At 37.9% G+C, this 26777-nt stretch overlaps 1 protein-coding gene across 2 annotated transcripts in view; it reads right to left on the reverse strand.

Annotated features, from left to right (window-relative positions):
* The window catches only part of knockout (Stork-head domain-containing protein knockout), an 80427-nt gene that overhangs the window by 6529 nt on the left and 47121 nt on the right, over positions 1-26777 (reverse strand). For both annotated transcript variants that reach the window (XM_011304996.1, XM_011304995.1), the window contains exon 3: positions 25360-25555. In XM_011304996.1, the coding sequence (XP_011303298.1) occupies positions 25360-25555 (196 nt within the window). The remainder of the gene's footprint in view (positions 1-25359; positions 25556-26777) is intronic.

A 26777-nucleotide genomic window follows, 5' to 3' on the forward strand; every position in this document is an offset into this window, starting at 1 on the left:
CCATTACGTATTTACGATCAAGATTCCATTCTTTCTTATCGATCATCATTTTAATAAGTCAATTACATTTCAAATCGTCGATTGAGGAAACACGTGTCGAAATAAAGATACAGTTGGAGCGATTGTCGGCCAGTATCAACGTCTTCATCACTGCCTAAATACTTCAATCAAAATTATAACATATCTCACAGTGACTGTATTACGCCCTGAGGTATATCAGCTGTCACCTTTCTAATCTTGTATATCCGAGTCTCGAATTTCGCGTTCAATACATCTCTCACTCCTTTCGTCACAATGTCGAACGGTAACTGTCTCTATGTTTATGCATTAAATGTTGGCATGGGGTGTAAGACTATCGTTATTTTATTTTAAATAGTATAACACGAGACTAGAGACGTGGATCGAGTTACCTGGGGACTTTGTACGACATGGGGCACCTAAACACAACGAACACTCCACCTCAGGGCAAAATACAAACGTGTACACAACGAGAATGTGAAGGTATTCTGTGCATCAACAATCCCGCCAATACATTCCCTGCATCTCATTTTTTATTCAACACCTCTCCATTTTTTTCATGCTATGTACATTTTTTTTTTTACTTGTTTTTTATTTCACCTTCACCGAAATTTAAACGACTCAGCGAGTCTTGGCACAAATGCATTTTTTTTCAGACCGCATTGAGAAAAGAAATTACGTCTACTAAATTTATTTATTTCAGTCATGCAAATTCACTGGATACATGCGAATATTTGCATGTGAAATGTGGGGATTTTATTTTCAGACACTAAATTTCAAATTGAACTCCAACTCGTGCAATAAAAAATTCACGTACGACTGGAATTTCAAGAAATTCACAAGTCCAAATTACCAGTCCAAAATTCCATGGAAAATATTACAAATAATATTCTCTGGAGTGAGTGATAAATTTCCATCTGTGTAAATCTCATTGTCAAAGCGGATGCCGCAATTCACACGCCATAAATTGTCGTCCATAATAATTAATTGAGATGTATACCATGAAGAGTGGCCTGAGAAGATAATTTTTTCAACTCTTCAATTCTACATAATATAAAAATATAAATTTTTTAATCTCTTGTTTCCTCGGAGGCCGGCAAGTGGTCGTTCTGAGAAAAGCCAACACTCGATGGCTCTTCTGTACATTCTCTCTCTCTTAGGAGCGTAATTGCATGCGTGTAGTTTTATTTTAAAATGGGTGAGACATACTGTTTGTGTCTCTCACGCATACCGGTGGAGGTATTTGCTACGGGCAAATTTATACCGGGTTTTCACCCTCGATGGAACGCCGTTGCGGATAATAAAGCCCGATTTGATCGATTTCTTCATTTCGATAGAATCGACTGAATCTTTACTGCCTCATTAGATCTCTATCTCAAATATTCGTTCTCCGTTCTTCGAGATCTTCAATGGTGTACGTTTTAATATTTTTTACAGGAATAATTATATTAAAATAGCTTGTCACAAAATAATTAGATGTTTTTAGTATTGATTTTAGTTTTTCCTCTCTGGTTTGGAGGAATAATCATTAATTAATTATTAAGAATTGAAATTAGTGGCGGTCGCGTGGGAAAGATTCGTTGAGAGTTGTATTGGCTGCGGAAGATTATCCTGAGTCTCATTTTTTTTCTCATTATCTGTCAGGTCACGGTTTTGGCAGGACGTAATGCTATCAGACCAGTGGGGGAATAGTATGGATTTATTCCTGCCTGGCTGCCTCTCAAAATTCCTGGGGTTCAACCCAAAAGTTCGCACGTGAACCGAATAAATTTTCTCTCGTAAACGGAAAATATCTGAATAATTCTGAAATATTCGCGCATCTTGAAATAGAAAAAAATAATTGAAGGAAAAAAATTTCCACTTCTCTAAAAAATTTTTTGATTTCGTCATCAATTTCGGGAATCGTCAGTCCAGAATTCCGGGAAAAATTTGAATTGTTAATTCTTTTTTGCTCGGATTTTTGTCATTTTAATATTTTCATTGAAAAATTGCGGGAAAATAAAGTGACGGATAAATGTGCTCATCACTCTGGAACAGAACACCCACTGCCTGTTGGTTTATCTCGATCTGGTGTACACCTAGACATCATTATCGACGACCACGAGCATCCAATATTCATGTCCAACAGTCATGTTACCCCGTGGAGGTAAATCTAATCACGTACTTGGGGGATGTTACATTAGCGTTTGCAATATCTCCCCACCGCGAATTATGCGTTTCGAATTTATAATGAATTTCACAGAGGGGGCAATTAAGTGGGATTAGTGAATCTGAGAATTATCGACGCGCCATCGAAATTCGAATAAAACATTCAATAAATATATTGTATTTTACAATAGCAATAATCAATTTTTGCGCGATTACTCCGTGAAAATTCTGAGATAATTCCATTAAATATTAATTTCATTAATTAATTTATTTCATAATTATAAAGTTCAATGAAATTTCCCAGAAGTTATTTTAGTCCAAAAATAATTAGAAGATTATAATAATTATAATTTAATAACCGAATTAAATAATTTCACGAGACGTCACGAGAAAAAAAGATAATTATTAATTGACATAATTCACATGTTATTAACAAAATAATAACAATAAATTCTCGGCTTTAATGAGAGAAGGTATAATTATAAAGATTTATCCTGAAAATTGGGAGAAACCATGAGAATCGAGGTGAACACACCATTAAATTAACAACCAATTGAAAATTCAATATAATTCAGAACTGAATGGGGCTGATGTTGCATTAACATTTGCATTATCACCGCAGCGCGAATTATGCGTCTCGAATTTATCATAAATTTCCATGTCAAGGGGGAGGGGGCAATTAATGGAATGGGCATTAATGGATTCGAGAATTATCGCTGAACCATCAAAAATAAAGTAATATCGGACAAGGTTAGAACAGGGTACGTGAGTGGCGGGCATTTCTCACGGATTTTGCGATTGGTTTTATGACCGGGGGGTCAGGGATTCAATAATTCATCGACGAATGTTAATTTTCAATTATTAAAAAATTTAACGCGCATCAATTATTATTATGACACTGAAAATCGTAAAGTTCTCGGGTTTATTTCCCCTTGGCTATGAATCGTAAATTTCGACATTAAATCCATAACAAGTTTTAATAATCTTTACCAACCCCTAAATTCTTGGACTTCCCATAGGCTAGGAACTCTCCCCAGCATCAGAACATTTAATTTTCCCCTCGTCATTCTTTCTAGGATTCCAGGATTTGTTAATAAAAATTAACGACCATGAGATCCTCCGGATAAATTGTTTCTTCAATTACTCTGCGGATATTTCTCCCTAAATTCACGGAAAAGGAATTCTGGAATTCAGGAATTGATGCAGAAAATGAAATGTAATTGCAGTGAAAATTAATAGTAATTCGAAAAATTGAGTGCAATTCTTCGGAAATAAGTGTCAATTAAGACCTAGGGAATCAACGATTTCAGAGTCCACTGTAAGTCCCATAAAATTTTAATTCCCACTGCACTCGGAATGTCTTCTCCTCATCGTTTCCACACGAATGCAAATGGCACATGCTGCACCTACAACGTGCATTTTCCACGTGCGTAATGATCATACCAGCGTCAAAGCCTCCATTTTGTGTTCATACCACACCGTCAATTCTCGTTGACGATCCATAAAAACCGGCTACTCGTAATCTCCAGTTATTTATTTAATTTTCTCACCTGACAGCTGACGGTTTTTATTGAATCTCCAATATCACGAGCATCATAAAAAAAAAGTGAATTATTATATTTCCTGGAAATAATTATTTGAAATTTCCCGCCGAACGAATTTTTCCATTTTCAACATTTTATCATTTTATCATCATATATTTATCACATATTTCGGTATTAATTCAAATGAAAATTCAAATAAATAATAAAAATTCACTTTTACAGTTACCATAAATATTTATCTGAACGTATGAAAGGAAAAATGTGAAAATTGATAGTGCAAAGTGATTCATGGGTATTTCACCCGACAAATGCAGCTCCAGAGTGATTTCATTGAATTCTGTAAAAACAAACGAATTGAAAGTGTAATGATACACCAATAAATACGCGGAATATCTTCCGGATAAATAATGTGTACTGGAAATACGATAAATCCAGCATTCAAGATCGCAGGGGGAATTTATCGGTGAATAGGAGAATGAAGCCGACGGGGGAGGGATTGGGTATTGATACCACGCGTCCGGAGAATCGATTCATGCGTAACTACACCAGGAAAAGTTGCCCACCCACGCCCTTTTTTCGATAAGTCCAAGTGGAAATTCAAATGGATTTTTAATATGAAGCTGATCGGTAAAAGTTGATCCTGATCCATTTCCAATTCAAGGAGTTATTCGTTGTCAAATATCATGACTCAATATTTCCAAAAATTATACACATTTATTATTATAAATAGCATATTTGTTTATTCTGAATTGATGTTCAGTATTTATCGCCTGTCTACCTTAAAATCGTTTCTCATGCTCGTTTCTGGAATCATTACTGCGATAAGTCGATCCCCACTCGCGTGTTTCTGTCCGATCTAGAGCGTTAAATGCTAGACCATAGTTGTGCAATAATTAATCGAGAAAGGCGTCGACTTTTACGTCCGCCAGTGACAGAGAACTCGTTATGTCGACGGGTGTACGTCCATGAAAACTTTAACCGCCTGTATTTTTTATCGGACTAAAAATCCGTGAGTTACGGTATAGCTGGGGAATAATTCCCTCCTGATGTTTCCTATCCACGTTGAATTACCGGAAAGGAGTCATTCAAATCTCTTTACGAGTGGTTCAAACTCTCGAGATGAGAAATTGGAGAAAATCGCGGGTGGCGGCGCGTGAAAGCTGCGCGTTGGACAGCGCCACTTGTCACCCTCGGGATGAATACGTGGAAATAACTTCGATCGGTATTATTTTAAAATGGAGAGCCACTCGGACATGTTTATCTTCCCGTTGGCAATCTCATCGACTTTAATTCAACTCGTTACAACAAAAGGAGAAATGAGAAGAAATAAATTTTTATTAATTTCCACTGAAATTGCAGATAATATTACCATCAACGATAAAATACATGATTTACCAATTTTATTTAGTGTAAATAAATAAATAATTGCAGAAAATAAAATAAAAGATGAACCATGAGTTTTTCAATTAAACAATGACAAAGGACGGAAAAAAATTGACCAAAAAAAATGGGAAAAACTGGAGATTAAGTAGGTGCGCAAGAAATTCGCTTCAACTAAAATGACCACCACTTAATCATTCGCGAACAAACGAGTGGGTCCATGTTTTCGCGTGGGAGAGTTATAGAACCAGCATAAACCCTTGTGTACCTTGCGCTCTCGTTTACGATCCCCGGATTCGTCGGTGTCCATAAATCCAAATAATAAAAATGAAAGAAAAAAAAAAAGAGACAATGCGGAAAAAATCATCACCCATGAGGTAAACTAGTGTTGCACAATTTCCACAGATCGTCGAATGGGCGCGAGGGAAAGGAGCCACTGAATCGCCACGCCCCAGTGGTACAGCATCCGATCCCCAGGTGAAACGAGTTGTTCATCTTGTATCGTCATGTTGACTAGACGTATTTGACTCTAATGATCCATTCATTTGACATTTATTACCCGGTGCCATATTATTATATTCAATAAGTCCGTTTTTTTTTCCCGGTGCGCTCCACTTTCTTGTCAATGGAATAGAAATTGAAAACGCCGCGCATTATGCTTGAGACTTATTGCACACCGAACAATTCTGCAATTTAAATCGCCTCTGAAGTCGGCGGGATAATTACATTCGAAGGAGATTAAAAAATCCCCGGAATCAGGGGTGAATTCACCAGAGTGCGCAGTAGAACTCGTTGAATTTGAAAAGTAACTGAAGAAATCATGAATTCCAGGAACAAAATTTCCCTCAATGAATTGCTCGAATCAACGAGACATCACATTCTCTGGATTCATTGTCCCACAAATAGTAAACGTGAATTTCCCCCAGAAGAGGTGAAAAAAGGAAACTGATGTGACCTGTTATTGAAGACAATTACTCACTGCCTCTGAAGTCCTCCCACTTCCGCTGGAATTTTCCACGTGATTGATCGTTTCTTTTTCATACTTCCCTATTTGACTTTGTGAATACTTGCACTTTCGCGGAGATCGCGGAGATCTCCTATCTAACACCAGCACCTTGCACTCCACCAATGAGATGATACCTAGTATTATACCCTCAATTCCGTTGAATTCCATTTTTTTTTTTCCTTTCTTTCCCCACCGCGTGGACAGCCCCAGGGCAAATGCTATTTTTCATCGGAGGAAAAAGAAAATCTCGAAAGAGGGGATTGAGATACAATTCGTTGGCGATGGGATATCGAATGTGAACCCTCGACACCTCTCACGTTCATAACCAGTGAGATTTGTTTGCGACAGATTTTGATTGCTCACTTTCACCACTCGTCGATTTTTTTTTTGAATTTCCAGTAACTGCATCTGAATCCGCAGTCTTGTGGATTTTAATTCAATTTATCGCTCATAAAGCGTTCAAGAAAGTTTTCACCCGCACAGATATAAACATACAGTGAAAATTATTAATAATTAAATTATTAGAACAAGAACGAAAAAATAATCTTTCGAAATAATTAATCCACGATTGAAGTGGAGTTGAGTGAAAAATGTAAGTTTCAACATAAATTGATAACAAAATTTATAAATGAATTATTATTTTTAAAATCATGACACATGCGATTCGAGACATTGTAATCAATATTATTTGCAATAATGATAAATAAACTTGAACTTTATAAACAGATAACGGTGAAAACTGGAAAAACCTCAATGATTCAAGAAAATCCGTCATACTCTCGATTTGATTTGCAGAGCTCATTAAGCAAAATGAACTCCCTGATGTATGATGAATGATCGAGCAGCAGGTTGTGTTGAAACATGGAAAATGGCAGCCAGAAGTCAAGCTGTGAGATTGAATTGTGAATGAGAATGCTAACCCAGGGGTATAGACCGATAACCAATAAACAATGAGATATATGGATGTGTATAATTCCAGCTGCGACTTGTGTGGGCGTTTGGTGCCTCAATCGATGAAAGGCAACAAACTCGGTATCATAATGTCCTGGGGGTTGGGTGGATGCCGAGGAATCCGGTGGATACGTCGTCCTGAGGGGAGTAAAACCTCACCAAAGATACCAGATCACGTATTGAATTTACATAGACTTCCCTCGGTGATTCTTCCAGAAAAAAAATGCCGACGAGGAAGAGAAGAGACGAGAAGGTACGTCGCAAAGGTCTCGTTACGAGTTGTGATCTCCGACCATCTCTTTTGCCATTTCTCATGGACAAAAGCCATTTCCAGGGGTCATCCTCTCGACACCATCGATCTTGTTGATAAGGTTATCTGATTTCAATTCTACTTTCACGCACTTCTGGGGATCACAATAAGAATAATCATATTACACCTGAAATATATTTTAAAATATTGTTATATTATTTTATATTTTGGGTTTAGTTCGTTCGAGATGAATGTGGTTGAATTAATTATCTTGAAAGTATTCGCCAATTATTACGAATTGTTATTGTTACTGTGAAAAAATTCCAAGTTCCCTCTTTTTCCAGATCATTGCGGCTGTTAATGTCTGTAATGACATCGTTCCCCTGGTATTTGCAGTATAATTTTTATCCTCGACTTGCAATAGTCCATTGAAATCTTTATTACGCCGTTCACGAGTCGATGACAATGGTTTACCGCCTCATCAAATCAATTTTCACGGTAATTTCAATACTCCGGGGGCATTGTAATTCAATGCTACGGTGAATTATTAAAACTGATTTCGGTCTTTCGATATTTTCACCGTTCGCGAATAACTGCATTTCGCAGTCTACATTTTTTAAACAAAATTCAAAGTCAATCACTCGTGAATATAAAAATTTAATAAAATTCTGTTAAAACCTGATTTCAATGACCTGACGATATTTTAACCGTTCGTTACGAGATTTTTTTTATTTTCAGGAAGACCAAGGTCGACTATTAAAATGTTTCTTCAATCGGAGCTGATTAATTTCGCGGGGCATGTCTCAGAGTCGCCTAGAATAACTTATGGGACATGGTTCATGGATCTGGCGACCTTATCAGGAATCATTAACCGTTCGCCGACACAGAGCACTCTGAATAAACCCTGGTAAATGTGACTCCTGGGTGTATCCACATCTTCGGCATCCACTTTGTTTCTCCCGTTTAATTGTACCCAACATGACAATTGAATTGCAACGACTGCAACAACTCCAGATGAAATTCAATCCAACTATTCAATCCATCAAAGCTGTTTCATATTTCTCGAATCACAGTACCTGTTGTCTCGGTCCTTTCATATTATCTTTTATTTTTTGATGACACTTGGAGACGATCCTATCGCTGCTTGACGTCTGCATGAATTCGAATCGTCTGCTTGTGTTTTCACTTGTCACATGCCACAAAAATACAACTCATGGAAATTCTTATCAACATTTTGACGATCCAGTGTTGAGTCATCGATTTTGTTAAAGCGATGACAATAATTTTAATATGAAATTTTTATCTAATCTTATCGAAGTCTTATTGAATTTAAGATGAATTAAGACTTGGATGATTTGAGATGATGAATGAGAAAGAAGCTGTTGATTTATGATATAAATCATTGAAGTTTTGGATGCTGACGTACGTAAAAGGTCTCTTCGTCAGCTATCCGAGGTCACGAAAACCCACCTGCTTGCAGCTCCCTGTTTGAAGTCTATTATTAGCCTGCCTGCACCTTTCTATCATTCCCGGTGTATCGTTAGTGTATTGGTATCCAGCCTACGTATAAATGCCACATTGTACAAGTGTGATAGTTGGCTTTTATCGGAAACCAGGAAAGCAACGTTCGCCCACCTCTCGATCGACAGACTCCCCCTGTTCGACATAATGCCACTCCAGATAGAGCTGAACACTTTGTTATCCTGAGGTGAATTCCTTCCGACATCACTGGCACTTCAACATTTATTTCTTTGTTCAATTCTTGGAGACTAAATCTCAGAGAACAACTGGAATTTCACTAAAGCGCGAAAGTGGTGATTTCTTATCAGCATGACCAATCGTGCGAAAGTACTCTCATTTAATTTATTTATTCGCCAATGTAGGCTAGGGGTGAAATTATTATTATTCAATTATGCAAAATTCCACAGAAATTATCCTTGAAGGATTATTAATTGTGTGAATTTTATTTCATGAATATAAATTCACCAGAATTTTCTTAATTATCTGAAATTCATAAAAATAAATCTATTCATTACTAGCGGAGTTGTAATCATCTGGAAAAATTCAAGAATGAATTTTCAAAATGCCTGATTAATGGAATAAACGATTTCAGTTGAAATGAAGTTCAATCTCACCCGATGAAAACTGAAATAGCGACTGGAATTTCATGAAATGGAACGAGCTCGTGCCACAAATATTGGGACATGAGATATATTATCGTAATACACATAACTCGAATAGCAACGAATGAATATTTTCACGTGGACGTTGACATATCGGGATTAAAATCCATTGCCGAGTAAAATGGAGTAAAAGGTGTGGTGGTGTGTCAGGTTGTCGACATGTACCTGGCCAACACTATCAGGATTAATGCCCCAGAGAGAAGGCAATCAATAGCCCCTAGATCCACAAACAGTCAGGCATTTAGTTACTAACACGAGAAATCATAAAAATAAATAAGTAAATAAATGAAATGGAGTAAAGAGGATTATTATGCAATGTTACTTGGATTTAATGGTGTTTACCCGGCAATTGTTACGTACATTTGCCCACTGGGGTAATCACGGAAATACCATGCAAACAAATAAATGACTCTTGTTCCCAGGGATCACCCCGACTCAGTATTTCAATTGAATTTCACGATTGGTTACATTAGACTTCGTTATCGTTTATACTTTAACCCGTTCACTGGGGAGAGTCATGTCAAATGTATCAGCCAGTAGCTGGATTTGTTCGAGTCCAATGGGTCCTTTGAGTCACGGATACCCTCTGAGACATTACCATTTTCCCACGTGTACGTACGAATACCTCGGAGCTATTCAAACTCCTCCCACTTAAACCTCTCTGGGTCACCGTATCATCGGTTCACCAGGTACTGATGATCTCTCCACCTCGATGTCGTATATTCAGATGCTTGGGAGTACCAGAAGTCCTTCTTACTTTAGCTCAATGTAAATTTCATGTAAATCTCTCAACCTCTTGAACGGAGAATCACGAGAAGTGCTTGCTGCATTTTAGTTTGTCTCTCTGTTTTTTTTTTTATTTTCAATCATTTTTTTTTTCCTCTTTTCCTTGACTTTCTTTAATTTTATACGCGTGCCGGTTTGCTCTAGGAGTTGGTGTGTCGTGATTGTTGACTATGGGATCCGGGTCGGTATTATACTGCCAGGATACCTCCTCGGATAGATCTGGAATTCGGTCTTCCTGTTGTCTCTAATGATCCTCGGAGTGGATACTGGGAAAAACACATTCAGCTAAATGTTCTGATTCTTCTTATTCATTTCTTCTGGCGATGAAATCTCGCACGGTGTCGTTGAGTGAAAATCCAGCCGTTTAACCTACTTTATGGTGGAGAGGAGTCATGGATTTTATGGGGAAAACAGAGATGTCGGCCATGTCGATGGGTCGAGAGGATATTGCTTTTGGCATCTGTCAAACTGACGGAAAGTCAAAAGACCCTTTTCATATTTTACATTTTCCTGGATTTCCCATTATAATCAATTTTATTCTACTTTCTCAAACGCGAATTATCCCAATTTTTCCAAAAACCATCAAATAAAAATTACAAAATACGTCAATTTCCCTGGTAAATTTCTCTCAACACGGAAGAATTATTCTCTCAATGAAACCCCCTCCAAAAAAAATCAATCTCCCACCAAGATTACAGATTATATTCACAGATTTACTACTCTCCTCCCCGGAAATTCATAATCAAAACTTTTACCGTGAAAATTTTCAATTTACGATCCCGAAGATTCGACTTGAATGGTGAAAATTTCCCAAGCCCACGCGTGACTCCCATAACTCCCTGGACTATTATATTTTAGAGAATGAATGATGCATTTTTAGCGGACATTTGTACTTTTATTTTCGTCTGAATGTTGATATACAAGTGAAGTTGATTTCCGTAGGACGTACGGGTGTTTTCACTTACTGGATGATTGTGGAGTTACTCTGGCCAATGGAGAGTGACTCTATTACACTTGTGGGGGACTTTTGCATGAGATTGAGACACTGATAGCCCAGGGGGGAGGGAAAGGGGTGGTGAGGGGAGGTGATAACTATGAGCAGAATGCGTGCCTGTTTAATTTAGAATAGGTCGGACTATCACAGTGTGGCAATATAAAGCGGAAAAACGAGGATTTATGTCGAGTCAATGCGTGGGTCGACAGTGGGAATGCATTTTCCATTGGACGGGATTTCGACTTCCTACAACAGCCACCACCTGGCAGCGAAAAGTTCATTAACGAGTTGATGATTTTTTGGTTTTAAATGTTATGGGTAATTTCGTTTGACATTTTTTTTATGCGAAAAAAATTATGCGGATGCCAGAAATAATTCATGAGACATATAGAGATTATTGAATTTATTGTCGAATTTATTATCAATCGATTAGTGATTATTTCTGGTGAAAAATAAATGTTATGGACGATAATTTATTTATTGTCGTTGATTGGATTTTGATGATCGATTTATTTAGATGAAAAATGAAAATTTCTTTAATTTCTGGATTTTCTCGTTGGAATATTATAAATTTAAACTTATGAAATTCGTGAGAACGTAATTTTTAAATAAATTAAGAGTCAACTGCTGACAGACGTCCAATTTCGGATGTACGGAAATTTCATTGAAATTTCAATTGAAGTTCGAATTTTTAATCTCATGCAATCTCTTATCCCAAGTGAAAACTCCCGACTCCGACATTCAATTAACGCGATGATAAATGTCATTGAACAAATCTCTGAAGTAAACAAACTCAATAAAATAAACAGAGTTGAAAGTGGATGGATCAAAGGTGTTCTGACCGTTCCCCAGCTTTCCCAGGACTCGTACCACAATAATCCCATTATACGATAGTTTTTTATCGATGACGCTCAAATGATTTGAAATTAATTGCATCGAGAAAGTTCCAGTGGTCATCTAGAGACTATCCGCACATTAAATTACCGGAATAACGCGTATCGTTTGAGAATTGGCATATGATTGGTAACGTGGGAAATAGCGATCGGCAGTGGTACATTGATTATTCCCATCGGCATCCCCGGAATCTCAAACTTGAACCTCATGGTTATCTATAGGCGTTGGTAATCCCCTGATAATGTTCCATTGGGTGTCACTGGGTCACGGGGTATAACACATTTTCACGCTGGAATACGTGAGTAAATCACGACTTCCGCGCGTTTAGTCGTGGAGAATTTAATTCGCTAAACGGTGTCCGTTAGATTACGTACAAGTCATGTCGTTTTACACAATTGTACACCAGTGAAGTACTTGATGAGTTGGCTGAGGAATAACACCCACGCCGCAATCAAGAGCGAAAACTTTTGCTAAATTCATTTGCATAAAATTATCATTTGTGTGACCAGAGAAATTTCTTTTTTACGCAATATTATTCATGGGTTTTAACTGAGGAAAATATCAACAATTGCGAGAACAGCTTTGGGAGTATTTATATAATAATATATATTTTTTGATACAGATTAATAATATTAATGAATGAGAGACATGGGAGCTGCCATCTTGTTTAGGCCGCAAGCGTTCTCGAAGATGGCGTCGCGTCCACCTCGCATTTTCAAATAGCTATTAAAATTAACTACCCTTTTTAAATTAGTCTCAGGTTGTTGCATCCTGTTCCCAAGGAGTGAACAAATATTTTGACCCATCGTGAAGAGGTTTCGATTAAATTTTGAAGTATAAGAAATAATCCAACGATAGTACCCTTGATGGATGAAAAAATTTGATAAATGAATACATATCGATTATTTAAATTTAAATGAATTGTTATTTCAATAAAATATCACGAGTGGAAATAATTTGTGATTGACGCTTTAATCTGGCACAATCTCATCGTTATTTTAGTGCATCAAGTGCTATTCATAGCTCGACAGACTGCCCTTTCACTGGTGTAATCACAGTGAAACGTTCATCATCGCGAATCAACGCGTCTTTATAGAACATTTTTTTTCCATTCCTCACAATTCAATACCTCAAAGGTTTGTTCCAGTTGAATAGGAATACCCCATCTCAAGCTGGCCGACATTACTCCCGCATGAGCACTTGGGAGTTAAGTCCGATGATTCTAATGATAGTGAAGGTGGGTATTGGGGTAAAAAAGGCGGATGAATCGAGTGAAATACATTGAGCTGGTATGCAATTACGGAATCGAGGAGTTACTCTGGGTATTGTACCGGCGAGTGCGCCGTCACCGGCGCTAACGAGCCACGCCAGGGCATCCCCTGGTGATCTTGAACCTGGTGATCTCCTCCCGCATTTTTTATTTGACTTTTTTTTTTTCATTTCTTCAAATTCCTCGCGCACGCTCGTTACGTCGGGCGCCTTCGGCATTGCCATTTCACGGCGATCAATAATTTGATTTATTGATCAATCAAACTGCAGTTCTCAGATAATCGGTCAATCACGGGTACCGTAAGGACAAGATTTTTTAGAATTGAAGAATCTCATTCCAACGGCGAATATTTTCAACAGCTTTCATTATCAAACGGAGAAAAATTCAATGAATGAAATCAAATCTTTTTTTCTCAGAAATGCGTGACGGATTGAAAAATATTATTATATATTGGCAAATAGAATCAATACAATAACCCCTCCCTCGAGATGATGATGACGAAACCCTTCACCAGTATTTCTCTCCTGGGAATATTGTATCTTTTTCAGTAATACGACGTTATTCAGTCTGAACTCAATAAAAGTCAGTACACCCGGGGTATTACAATCGGATCTGTCCCAGTTGTAGGAGGCGAGGCGTTTGCATTGAAAACGTCTCTGGGTCTCTCGGTTGTTCCCCGATAGTTCGTGATTTAGTGAGCCCCTTCGCCAGGGCTTCCAATTAAATGGTCTCATGACACCCGGTGTCCCCCTCAACATTTCATCTCAGCAATAATGATTTCGCCTTTTTCCACCGATCAGCCTTCCTTCATGAGAATTGTTTAGCCTCAATTCACCCGTCGATAAGATGTTCAGGGTTTACAAGAGGTAAGAATAATCTGATAATATTGAAAGGAAAATCGTACAATGCCTCTTGGCACTTTTTTTTTTCTTTCTTTTATTCATTTTTTTATTCACCATCAGACGGGAGGAGATTTTGCATACACGGCAATAACGAGCTCAATTGATAAGGACTCTCGATACTATTTATGCACGTGGAGGCAGCAGGTACTTGGGGGATAAAACGATAAAGTGAGACACCGAGTAAAATGCCTCACGATCCTCTTCTTCCGATCACGATTCGATGGGATTTTGATACCACCGGGTCACAAGGTACCTCGGCGACAACAAACTCATGAGTTCACGGGTTCAATAGAAAATAAAAATGATAGAGCGAGGTGAATTAATTCGGTGCAGCTCATACGTGGGAATATTCCTGATTTGTGGAAACACCAGTGTCACGTGGGGCGCGATAAATTCGATGATCATTCATCGCAGCTCATCAGGAATCAATGATTCCTATTATCAGGAGAGCATGAGGATTGAGGAGGTATTCACTGAAATTGAAAAATTCAAGATTTTCGAAAAAGTATCAGGGGAGCATGAGGATCGAGGAGGTATTCGCTGAAATTGAAAAATTCAAAATTTTCGAAAAAGTATCAGGGGAGCATGAGGATCGAGGAGGTATTCACTGAAATTTTCAAATTCAAAATTTTCGAAAAAGTATCAGGAGAACAGGAGAGACAAGGAGGTATTCACTGAAATTGAAAAATTCGAAATTTTCAAAAAAATATCAGGAGAGCATGAGGATTGAGGAGGCATTCACTGAAATTGAAATATTCGAAATTTTCGAAAAAGTATCAGGAGAACAGGAGAGACAAGGAGGTATTCACTGAAATTGAAAAATTCGAAATTTTCAAAAAAATATCAGGAGAGCATGAGGATTGAAGAGGTATTCACTGAAATTGAAAAATTCCAAATTTTCGAAAAAGTATCAGGGAAGCATGAGGATCGAGAAGGTATTCACTGAAATTGAAAAATTCGAAATTTTCAAAAAAATATCAGGAGAGCATGAGGATCAAGGAGGTATTCGCTGAAATTGAAAAATTCGAAATTTTCGAAAAAGTATCAGGGGAGCATGAGGATCGAGGAGGTATTCACTGAAATTGAAAAATTCGAAATTTTCGAAATAGTATCAGGGGAACAGGAGATCCAAGGAGGTATTCACTGAAATTGCCAAATTCAAAATTTTCGAAAAAGTATTAGGAGAATATGTCTTTGATATTCCTCTTCTCCTGAACAATCCATTTTCTCCTGAGGAAAAAAATAGGTTTGATTTTTCCTCTGAATGGCAAATCAATACAATCACGTTCAATCACTTAATGAATGATAATTAATTATTTAATGCTATAATGAGCAATTTTTGTCTGGTAAATCGGATAAAATCCAGGAATGACAATCAAAATATCGATTTATCAAACACTAGGATCAAAACTTGATTTCCTGGAAGCTGCAAAAACGTTTTGTACTCTCGCGAGGCAATTATTCTTGGGAATGACCGTTCCTTCCAAACCCGTATATCTGTGACACATTGATAAACTGCATCGACTGATCGGTATGATTAGTCAATTGCCGGGGCCGATTTAATCTCGGTGGCTCCCTGCCGCTCATTAAAATTAAATCGAAATACCACCCGATATATCCGCATTTTTATTCAGAGCTGCATGGCAACTTGTTCCGATTGAAAAGAAAATAAAAATCATTGGAAATAAAACTGAAAATAAAAATGGAATACTCAAGTAAAAATTTCGCAAAAACTCATTGCAGTCAAATGCAATTTAAATTTTCCTCCGACCACCCACGCAAGAGTGGATTGCGATAGAATATTTCGAGTGCACACGCCGAAAAAAAAAAAAAATGAATCAATCCATCAATTACCTGCGTTAACGCCGAGGGGTTAAAATACCTCTCTCCAGCGAGAAGAAGGCGTTTTTTTTCCAGATGTAATTTACCCCACGAAAGAGACCGATTGCGTGACAGAGTCTCGGGTGTGCGTCCATCGAATCGGCATAATCGATTTGAATCGACCAAGGGTGAAATAGGTTTATGCAAGCCCGAGTGTGTATTTTGCCGGAAGGCAGACTTTGTTCCTGTCTCTCACTGGGACTGGATGAAGGAGAAAAATCACTCATTCCGGTTCCAAATGGGTAATTCATCGGACCGTTCGACGCGGGTTAAATCGCATTGCAGATCAATCGGTTATTATCGCGCGTGGGGGCGGTACTTATCGGGGAAATCCAAGGAGTCGATGAAAAATCCGAATGAAGAATTTTCCTTGATGAAAAGAAATTCACAATTATTTTCAATTATCCAGTGAATTCTTTCTATTTATATCAATTTTAATACCAGATTTTTTTCTCCTAATGAAAAATTGATGCTTCAAATAATTTCACTATTACTATTTTTTTACTAATAATATTGGGCAGGTTGTTATCTGAATACTCACAATGGGTAAATTATGAATTCAGTGAAGAATTCAATTTTTTTCTCTTAATTTTTTTTCAATGGTGCAAATACCGAGGAGATGAGGACACGTGTCATTAATCAAGGCAGTTAGCAGTTGTCCGTCATGCTTTCTTGACATTAGCCTACATACGTCTGCAGCCGGGTCTTAAGGTACTGCAATCCCGAATATATTGGCGACACTCGGTACACAATCCTGAGAACAGCAATAACCTCTGTTTGTAATTATCCCCGACGTCCTTGTCTCGACCCAGTAATAATTGTCACTTAGAAATCCCGTGACAAGGTACGCCCCGAGTGCAGGCTTCAGGCTTGTCCTGAGAAATTACTCGGGATAACAATCTCGAGTAACAAGATACCAGAATGGAGAGACAACGTCCTTCGGAGATCATGAGAATGAAAATTTGGATTTTTCCTGGGATTATCGATTCTCCAGAGGCATAAACTAAATTGGAGTCATTAAATCCCAAAGTTTACTGTTTGCATCCATTTTCTTTCAACTGTTGAATAAAAATCTGAATATTATAAAAAATTATCGCCAAATCTACATATTTTGTTATTAATAATTCACTGATAAAATCAATGAAAATTGGAGATTCAATTGATTGATGCAATAATAAATATCGAAATTAATTTCTCCAGTCTGTTCTCAACTGAATTTCCGATCGTAAATAAATCTATGTATGCAACTCTACCATTTGCAAACAGTCAACAAACACAAGCAACAATAAATATTGGCTTATCTGCGTGAAATCTCTGTAAACATCTCCACTCCGATTCCACATTCCCGTCCCTCAAAACACTTTGTTGCAGTGTCATGTCCGAGATAACACGGAATTTAGTGACTCAAAAAACAATTCTCAAGCTGGTGGATAGGCCATAAAGTGTCGGGTTGCAGCTGAACATTTCTCGATTGAAACATTTCCTAACGATTCGCGAATGGAAATGGTGGATTGCCCACGCGCGAAAATTCAAGCGCAGGCGTTAGAGGCCGTTGTGGGATATGTGTGACGGGGCGTGGCGAAATCAGCGAAAAAAAATATATTAAAAATATAATCCCCGGTTTGCGGTGGGAAAATATTCTCCTCCTTCCTCTCCCGAGTCTTTATAAATATTTTCTTCCATTTCTGTTTACCATGTTTACCATTCGAATTTTCGGACAACAATTAAATTATTAATATAGATTCTCAAAATTTTCAAAATTCCAGACAAACTCAGAATTTTTCATTTTTAATTGAGAACTATTTGCGAACTATTGGAATATGAAGAATTTTATGTTCAATTGAGCCGAATTTTCAATTGGATGAGTGATGAATTATAAGATATAATTCCCCATAAAATAAAATTCCTTGAAAGCGTCCAATTTGCCTGATAGCACAAGCAATTGATCGTGCAAGCCCATTCGTTAGATTTTATGAAAGGCAGAGGTGTTGTACATCAATGGGCCCAACTAACGAAGGATCGAGGCGGTATCGATAGTCACCTGTTGGATTGGCGTCTCACGACTTCTAACTGGGATTTTGTTGTGTACCGAGATGATGGAGCGGGCATATCTACGAGGTGAGTGTAAAGGCAAACGAGCTGAGAATTCACAACGGGCGCTGAATCCTCGCTCATGTACACAGGTATATAACACGTCGGCGATTCGAGTACCCTTTGATCGACGAGCGCACTCTTACAAGAGAAATACATGTCGATTCACTCCATCTCCCTTCAATCAACAACACTCCATCTCCTACACCTCCTCCAACGACTTTTACCTCCATCCCAAAGGTCATTTTTGCCCAATCAATCTCCCTGCACTTTCCATCTTCAATCCAAATTCACTCGTTTTCGGTAACAGGCCCAATTGCCACGTGTTTATGATAACATTCGTCAACTCGATAAATTAATTTAAAAAACGTCGCATTGGTGTACACTAATTCAACTCAAATCATCTGTAATCATTTAAATTTGAAAAAGACATTAGCATTTATGATTTATACGCATTGAGAAGCTCACGGAAAAATTGATTTTGAAAAATCCATAAAACATAATTTGTAAATATTTTCAATATATTCTTTATAAATTCCTCGAAGGCATGCATATTTTTTCTTTTAGTTTAAAATTACCGTGGGACAGTAATAGCGCATTGAAAACTAAAAAACTTATTTTCCTCATTCATTCTATTCTCCCACCGGTGTTTTTGTACTCTTCCCTCGATGTTTTAAATGACACTAGGAAACATGTATTATGCAAACTCACTGATTCTAACCCACGATGGCGAGTACACAATTTATTCAACAATGTACCTCGTCGAATAACAAATGGAAAAGAATATATTGGGAATAGAGGAGGAATCTGGTGGCAGTAGCGAGGATCCAAAGAATTGCGCGAGGCACAACCCTAGGAGCTTGGGTAGTCAGACCCATCGTGGACCATAGATCACCCTGGAATCTTCTTCGTGGATCTCTTGGATGCATAATCTTGCGCCTCCTGGTGTAGATTACATTATCGTCGAGTTGGCGCACGCCAATGTACATAGGGCTATATCCAGTGTCCAGTGCACTCTCACCCGAGTTCCTCGCCGATCCTCGGGTGGAGAACGGGCAGATAAAAAAAATTATTCACGGACTAGGTATTTAAACTACCCTACAACGTGCAGTACTGGGAAGACTCCAGTACTCGAGAGGATAAACTCAGTTCAGGGTATTTATTCCGTACTGGGGGAGATCGTACATGTGTTCACACGTGTCCACGTATTGAGAGAATTTTATGTAGAGAAAGTATCAGGAGAACAGGAAATTGAGGAGGTATTCAGTGAAATTTGAAAATTCAAATTTTTTTAAAAGGTATCAGGGGAGCATGACGATTGAGGAGGTATTCACTGAATTTGAAAAATTCAAAATTTTCGAAAAAGTATCAGGGGAGCGGGAAAATCAAGTAGGTGTTCACTGAAATTAGAAAATTCGAAATTTTTGAAAAAGTATTAGGAGAGCATGACGATTGAGGAGGTATTCACTGAATTTGAAAAATTCAAAATTTTCGAAAAAGTATCAGGGGAGCATGAAAATCAAACAGGTATTCACTGAAATTATAAAATTCGAAATTTTTGAAAAAGTATCAGGGGAGCATGAAAATCAAGCAGATATTCACTGAAATTTAAAAATTCTAAATTTTTGAAAAAGTATCAAGAGAACACGAAATCGAGGAGGTATTCTTTGAAAATTCTTATTTGAAAATATTCAAAAGTTTCTTTCTATTTCAATTTTAGTAAAACTAGGGAAATCGGTAACTTGAACTCGACTATTTTTTAGAGATTGATAGGAGTGACTCGACTGGTGCCTCAGCATCGCCTAGAGTTTATGACGACGCGTAGGAGTTCACCCGAGGTCCAGAAGAAGTGTCTGATGCATCCATACACGAAGAGAAAGGGTGAAAAATCACGGGAGGGATCTTGCAAATGAGTGGGAGTGTTATCTGGAACGGGCCAGTTCCCATGACCAGGTATGTGAACTCCTCTGTCTCGAGGTGACTCTCATTCGCCCTGATTCCTGAATGTTACTGCCTAAAATAATATACCCCCACCAGGATAATATATTTAAATAATAAATAATAAATCATACCGTTAAATATTCCGATCTGAATTTTCCCAATAAAATAAAAATTCCGAATTCTCCCAGATTTTGAAATTCAATCAATTCTTTCCGTGAATTGACAGACATTTCTTGGAGAATATATAAAAGGAATGATAAGAGACTCTACTTAACATTTTCAGGTTAATAATAATAATTGCGCAATGGGGTGGGTCTATTAGTATTTTTTTTTTTCAAGCAGCACTTCACTTTCCCATATTTAATCTAAAATATTGATTTAATAACCGGTATAAATTGCTCATGATGAAACAGAGCAGGTCAATATAAAAGCTTTTCGCTCTTTTGAATTGAATGAATAACAGACAACTCTATAACATCAAATTCAACAAACATCTAATACCCAGTAATTTGAAGAATTTCACGATTTCATCAAAAACATCATGTGACCCCATCTCTTTTAAACCCTGATGATGACGATAATCATCATAATGAATCCCACGAGATTCCCACAATTTGCAAACAAATAAAAAAATAAAATCGATGATTGCCTGTGTCAAGCGTCACATTGTCACGTTTTATCGTTCCAGATAGTGTGAGAACCCCCAGTAACAAATCAGGAATAGTCGACGTATCGATAATGGTTTAATGGGGTAAATGATTTCACGTGCAGTCAGCAAAATGACTGGCACCGAACGACATTCAAACCCACACACATTGTTGAAAATCACGAGGCATTTATCCTGAGAGAATAGCCAATTTTTATCATTTCCAACATTATAACTAAGATCATCCGTGTCCCTGGGTCCAGGGGCCTTATTCAACTCGTTATACGTATGGAAGTTGCCCGAGTAACTTTATACGATGCCGCGCGTGCATTTATCGTTATCTTAACGAGAATCGGCAATTTTCTGGCCGACTTAGTCGCACGAGCTAACTTCTTTTGGTATCACGACGCACTGGGTGAACATATCCACGGATTCTGTTGGGCCGTAGCATCGGTAAATCTTTAAATTGTGAGAACAGATCGGCACTGAGAGCCCGCATTTTCGATGCTCAATAAATGGTATTGTCCTTAAATATGTTATTTAACGTGGAGTTAATGATGTGCACTACCTGTGATGCGATGTACCTCGGGAATATGGCATGCACTAGGTGATTAGACAGCGGCAACGAGACGTGGTGCTGTGGGCGTGACCGAGGGAGGTCCAGAATTAATTTATTAACCGAGTGGCAATTATCCGTTACTCAATACCAGTTCATTGGCATTGGCTATTTTTAATGTTTGTGGTGGTTGTTTATTCGGGAGAGATCGGCATTTTATATCGGTGCTCATCGGTATTGCGCCATTTTCATTGATCGTGCCTTCTAAATCCCTTCGGGCTATCACGTGGTGATCCACCTATTCACTACTGGTATTCAATAATCGGTTAATAATCCGTTAATTACGGATCTGTGGTCCATTGAGCTACGCTGGGTTAAGTCGTGGTCAGGTGATCATTAAGTTTTGATGGGGATTATCCATTAATTTTCTGGTGGACAGGGTGATTTAATTAATCGGTGGATCTCGCGTTTGGGGTTATTATTAATTGATATGCTTCGATGAATTTAGCGCACGCGTGATGATTTAATTTTAGGAGTTTTTAGCGGAAATTTGAGGTGGAGTGAGTCAGAAATGGAATTTTTAATTGATTACACGCGGGTTATTTCAGATTTTTAAATTTTTTTGTGGGTAGATATGAAGTCGCGTGGCTCTTACTGGAGAGGATGTGCACAAGCCACTTAACGTCCCTGACAAGAAGAAAAGACAGCAATTTTCACCAGAGGGGGTCGACTTATTCGACTCCCAGATAGGGAAATCGCGGCCTGTCAACGTTTAAGCGTGAGATACTCCTCTGGAGGACGTGGCCTCGGCCCCGGGCGACTCTCCATCGAGATTACTTCCCACAAGTAATACTTGTCCCAGTGAATAATATCAACTATCTTTCTTCAAAATCATGTTTGCCAATTTTTTTTTTTTCTTTTCATTTCATCCATCGCTTATTCCTTCATTTTGCAGATAATGGGTGAAACATTTTGTGATGCAGTCACGTGCCTCCAGGAGGTACCAACAGACGGCGTTTTGATAATGAAAGGATTATAAAAAATTGTGGCTTTCTAAAAGCTATAATTAAAATTGTAATTATATTCATTTATCATTGTGAAATGAGTAATTAAATTATTTTCAGCGCGGGGTGGGGAAAAATGGCGAGAACTATCTGACCGGATGAGAAATGTTTTAAATTGTTGGGTTGCATACTGACAGGAGAGAGAAAAAAATTGTAATTTTTACGAATCTGGTAATGGAGGGATTCAATGCAGTTTTTAGAATATGAATTATAATTATCGATTTTTTAAATCGGCGTTATGGATTTCTGAATGGACTTTTTGTTTATCCTGTCTGTTTTTGCGTTGGGAAAAAGTTTTTTGAATTGGCCTGAGGCGTGCGCCGGAGTGCGAGAGATGAACATTGGGGATCTTCTTGAAGAGATGGGTAGATCTGTGAGAAGTCGGCAACACCAGGCCACTATCTCTCTACCGAATCGCCCAAGGAATAGAGTTACGTCGTCGTTCATCCTTCCAAGTTGGGGTCTTATGTGTGTCTGGATACTTTTCACATCTCGTAAATTTATCTTTGACAGCCCCTCCACACTCGGGCATCGGGCATTTTAACAACAGGAAGATGATGGTGGGTATTGGGTGGGGGTAGAAGAAGCTGGGGATCAGATACCGGGGACTGACACTGATGAAAAGGATAAATAACGTACGGTTGTTTGCTGGCGGCACTTTTGCACGGGGAAACTCCACGCTCGGCCGTGAGATACTTGCAAGATTCTGTATTACCAATTTCCAGGCGAAAAAATAAATTGTTGCGTAAAGCCAGAGGAGAGGTTTTACCATCAGAGAAATAAATTAACAACAAAATTTACCTTGACATTCAGTAATCGTGTGATGGAAATCCAGATAAAATTCATTTTTTCAATAATTTTTCGTAGAATTTTCCCGGAGAAAATTGTCACTATTGCATTTAATTTTTAAGTTAATTTAACGTTTAATTGAAGATTTCAATGAGTTAGAGAATTGAATGAAAAATCAATGGCACGGATAGGGTTGAATGATCGCAGGTGATTGCGACAGGGATGACAAATTACCCGGCAATTAAATCGGATAACGAGAACCGATGAACGCACTGACGTTCGGTTATAAAGTTCCAGCCGTAAATAGCAGTTTAGCTCGAGTTAATTGTCGTACTGGAGGTAGCTCACTATAATGTACCCCAGGTGTGATGTTTCACACACGTGAGATAACGATATTAATGGCAATGCGAGGAGATCCTCGAGTTAAGTCCATATGCCTGAGTGTGCCAAGGATACCCGTTGGCTTGAGCTATTACAAACGGGAAATGCGCCTCTTGTCGCATTACCAACTTAATCAATCTTCTGGCAACACTAGCCACCATGACCCGGTCATTCATGTCATTCAACTCATTCAACTCATTCAACTCATTCAACTCTTCTCCAAACAGTAGCTCAAATCATCCCTTTATTAGTTCTGCTCATGAAGATGCATCAATTACACTCGACTTTTCAAGTAATTAGGTTTTGGGACAATAAAAAAGGATTAGATAAATTTTAATTGATAATTTAAAGGGAATTAAATGTTTATTGAGGTGAAATAGAGTTTTTTTAATTTGATAAATCGCCTCTGCTGTGAGCGTTAAATAAAGAGATAATCGACAGAGAGAAAAAATTCAGTAAAAAGTTCAATAAAAATCGTGTGAAAGTTCCGTAATTCGCAATTGAGAATGAAGATCCGATAAAAATGAATATTTTTACTGAATGTTTCGTCATTTTTATCAAACCTTTATTCGCACTTGCGAATTACAGAACTTTCACATGATTTTTATTGAACTCTTCCGCTTCGTGGTAAATTGGTAAATTCTCAATAATCAATTAATTAATTAATTGCCAATAATTATTCGAGTGGCAGGCAGAGCTTTTCATCCCCCGATTAAAATGGCTTCCGATTTTCAAAGAGAAAAATCGACTTTTTATTGAATTATTGAAGTTTTTAAAAATTTTTTCGATGGAAATAAAATTCTTGTTCAATAGGGATTCCCCGAATTCGAGTGCAGAGTAAAAAATTTCCACATTGACACTACAAACGATTATTTGAATAGAAAGTATGACGCTTGTATACGCGGGGGTAATTTATAACAGAGTCGATAAGGAGATGTTAAAGTAACGAGGTTAATTACAGAGTTTCACGATTCGTCGGAGTTTGTTGTCGAGCTCAACGCAGTACTCGAGTTACAGTTGGTATTATTAGTAATTAATATTATCCATCGCTTCGAAAATGGGGTGGGGCCTGGGGGGGAAATGCACAGAGGGGGTGCCGTTGGGTTGAAAATTCGTGTTAACGAGTGAGAATTTGTCTGGAGGATATGGGTGTGGGTGGATGAATCAAGAGATGAAACCGAGTGTTGACTCTCGGCTTGATAAGGTGTTTTCTACGTAGGTGCGGAATTAGTGTCCCACCACGAATTAACACCACGTGTTCACCACGAAAAAGTGGTACAAAGACATAAAAAATAATGTCAAACATTAACTTCCTCGTGTAACTATCCAATTGGGAAATAATGTCAACAATAAATCCTCGAAAATTACCAGACAAACTTCTCTCCATCGCCATTTTATTGTAAATTATGGGAATAATATGGATAATAGGGTAATTACCGGCTTTTTGAATAATTCTCGTCATTTCTATTTTTAGGATTAATCCGTTATCAGACAGTAAATCAGGATTGAAATGGGAGATAAAAATATTTAACAGAAAATTGATTAATTAAACTCGAATGAAGGAACATTAATAAAGTGAATAAAAAAGGATAAAAAGGAAAAAATGATGATAGTAGAATGGAATAGAATGGAAAAAATTGTTGATAGAGTAGGGGATGAGAAAAATAAAATAATAGTGACTTACCGAGGCACGTGATGGCATGATCAGCCGGTGGTCTGAGTACATTACGCGACCATGCAGCTCTCAGTACTTCAAGTGCGCACGGTGGACCCCCCACCATCAAAACACCCGGTGACACATGTCCCTTGTACCTTAATTGCCTCGTAGCATCCACCAATGCCGCATTCCACCAGCACTTGGAATTAGCCTCCAAGAAGCTCTGCAACAATATCAAATATCACAATTAGTGGAATAAACATTTTAAAAAATTCATATACCAGTTTAATTCCCGCTCATTTTCAATTCAGCCAGAAATTCATTAATTTTTCATCAGTTGCATTTATCATTTTGTAAGGTGAAAGTGACGAATGTACTTTCCCCTGTGAGACGGTGATTTCATGGGTCTTGGGGAGTTGCACCGATTTAACCGATGAAATACTACGGTGGGATAAATGTTTACCGCTTGTGGAGGACATTCTCTTCACCCTCTGAATTTTTTTTTTGGGGATTTCTTTCTGGGGACTAACCCTCGGATGCTCTTCGCGTTTATTCCGCTCGGTTATTACCGCTCAGGGTGGAAATAGTCAAACGATTGGATGGAAAATGGAGATAGCAGAGTTTTTACCGGGGAATGCCCGTTTTATGGGCCATCCCATCTGGATCCCCGTCGCCGATTGTCGTTTAAAATGTTGAAGGGAAGAAAAAGAAAATTTTGAATTAAAAATGAAAAATTACTCCACCGAAATGGAATTTCTCTGAGGATATCCACCGCTGCTGAAAAATTTTCCGGAACTTTCTGTTTTATTTATTATATTAATTTTATAAGATAATGAAGCTTTCAGGGTCGACACGAAAATTTAATATCAAATATAATCCAATTATCAATAGCTTGCGCAAAAATTTCGTGGGAATTTCTCGTGAATAATTTTTCGGGAGTTTTATTTGACTCGAAATTTTTCAGTTGAGTCTATTGTTTAGGATTTTTTTCTAAAGATAATTTATTAGAAAATGTGGGTACGCAGAGCCGATGGCAATTCACCCACCCGTTCCCATGTGAAAATCATTCGTCTCAAACGCACAACTGTACGATATATCGATATATCCACCAATTGCCTCCCGTGTGCACGTTGAATATACAAATTAACCCTATTATTCCAGTACAACCTCAGTTGTAGGCAATTCTCTCCTCTCGTTGGACCATAAATTTTCATCACAACGTGTACCAAGCGTGTATCCTTAACACTAGTATTTTCCATTTGATAAATTAGTCCGGGGCTTTGGTATTACCCCAGTGGGGAAAGCCGGTGATTATCGTGTTGTAATTTAAGATAGTCAAGTCATTTCAGTGTCGCTGGATTATCGAAAAAATTTATCCAACGGCAACATTGATTCTGGATTATTGCAAAAAAAAAAATATTCTCACCAAGTAAATATAATTAAAA

This window comes from Fopius arisanus, unplaced genomic scaffold (genome assembly GCF_000806365.1).
Source record: "Fopius arisanus strain USDA-PBARC FA_bdor unplaced genomic scaffold, ASM80636v1 scaffold00040, whole genome shotgun sequence".
Lineage (NCBI taxonomy): Eukaryota > Metazoa > Arthropoda > Insecta > Hymenoptera > Braconidae > Fopius > Fopius arisanus.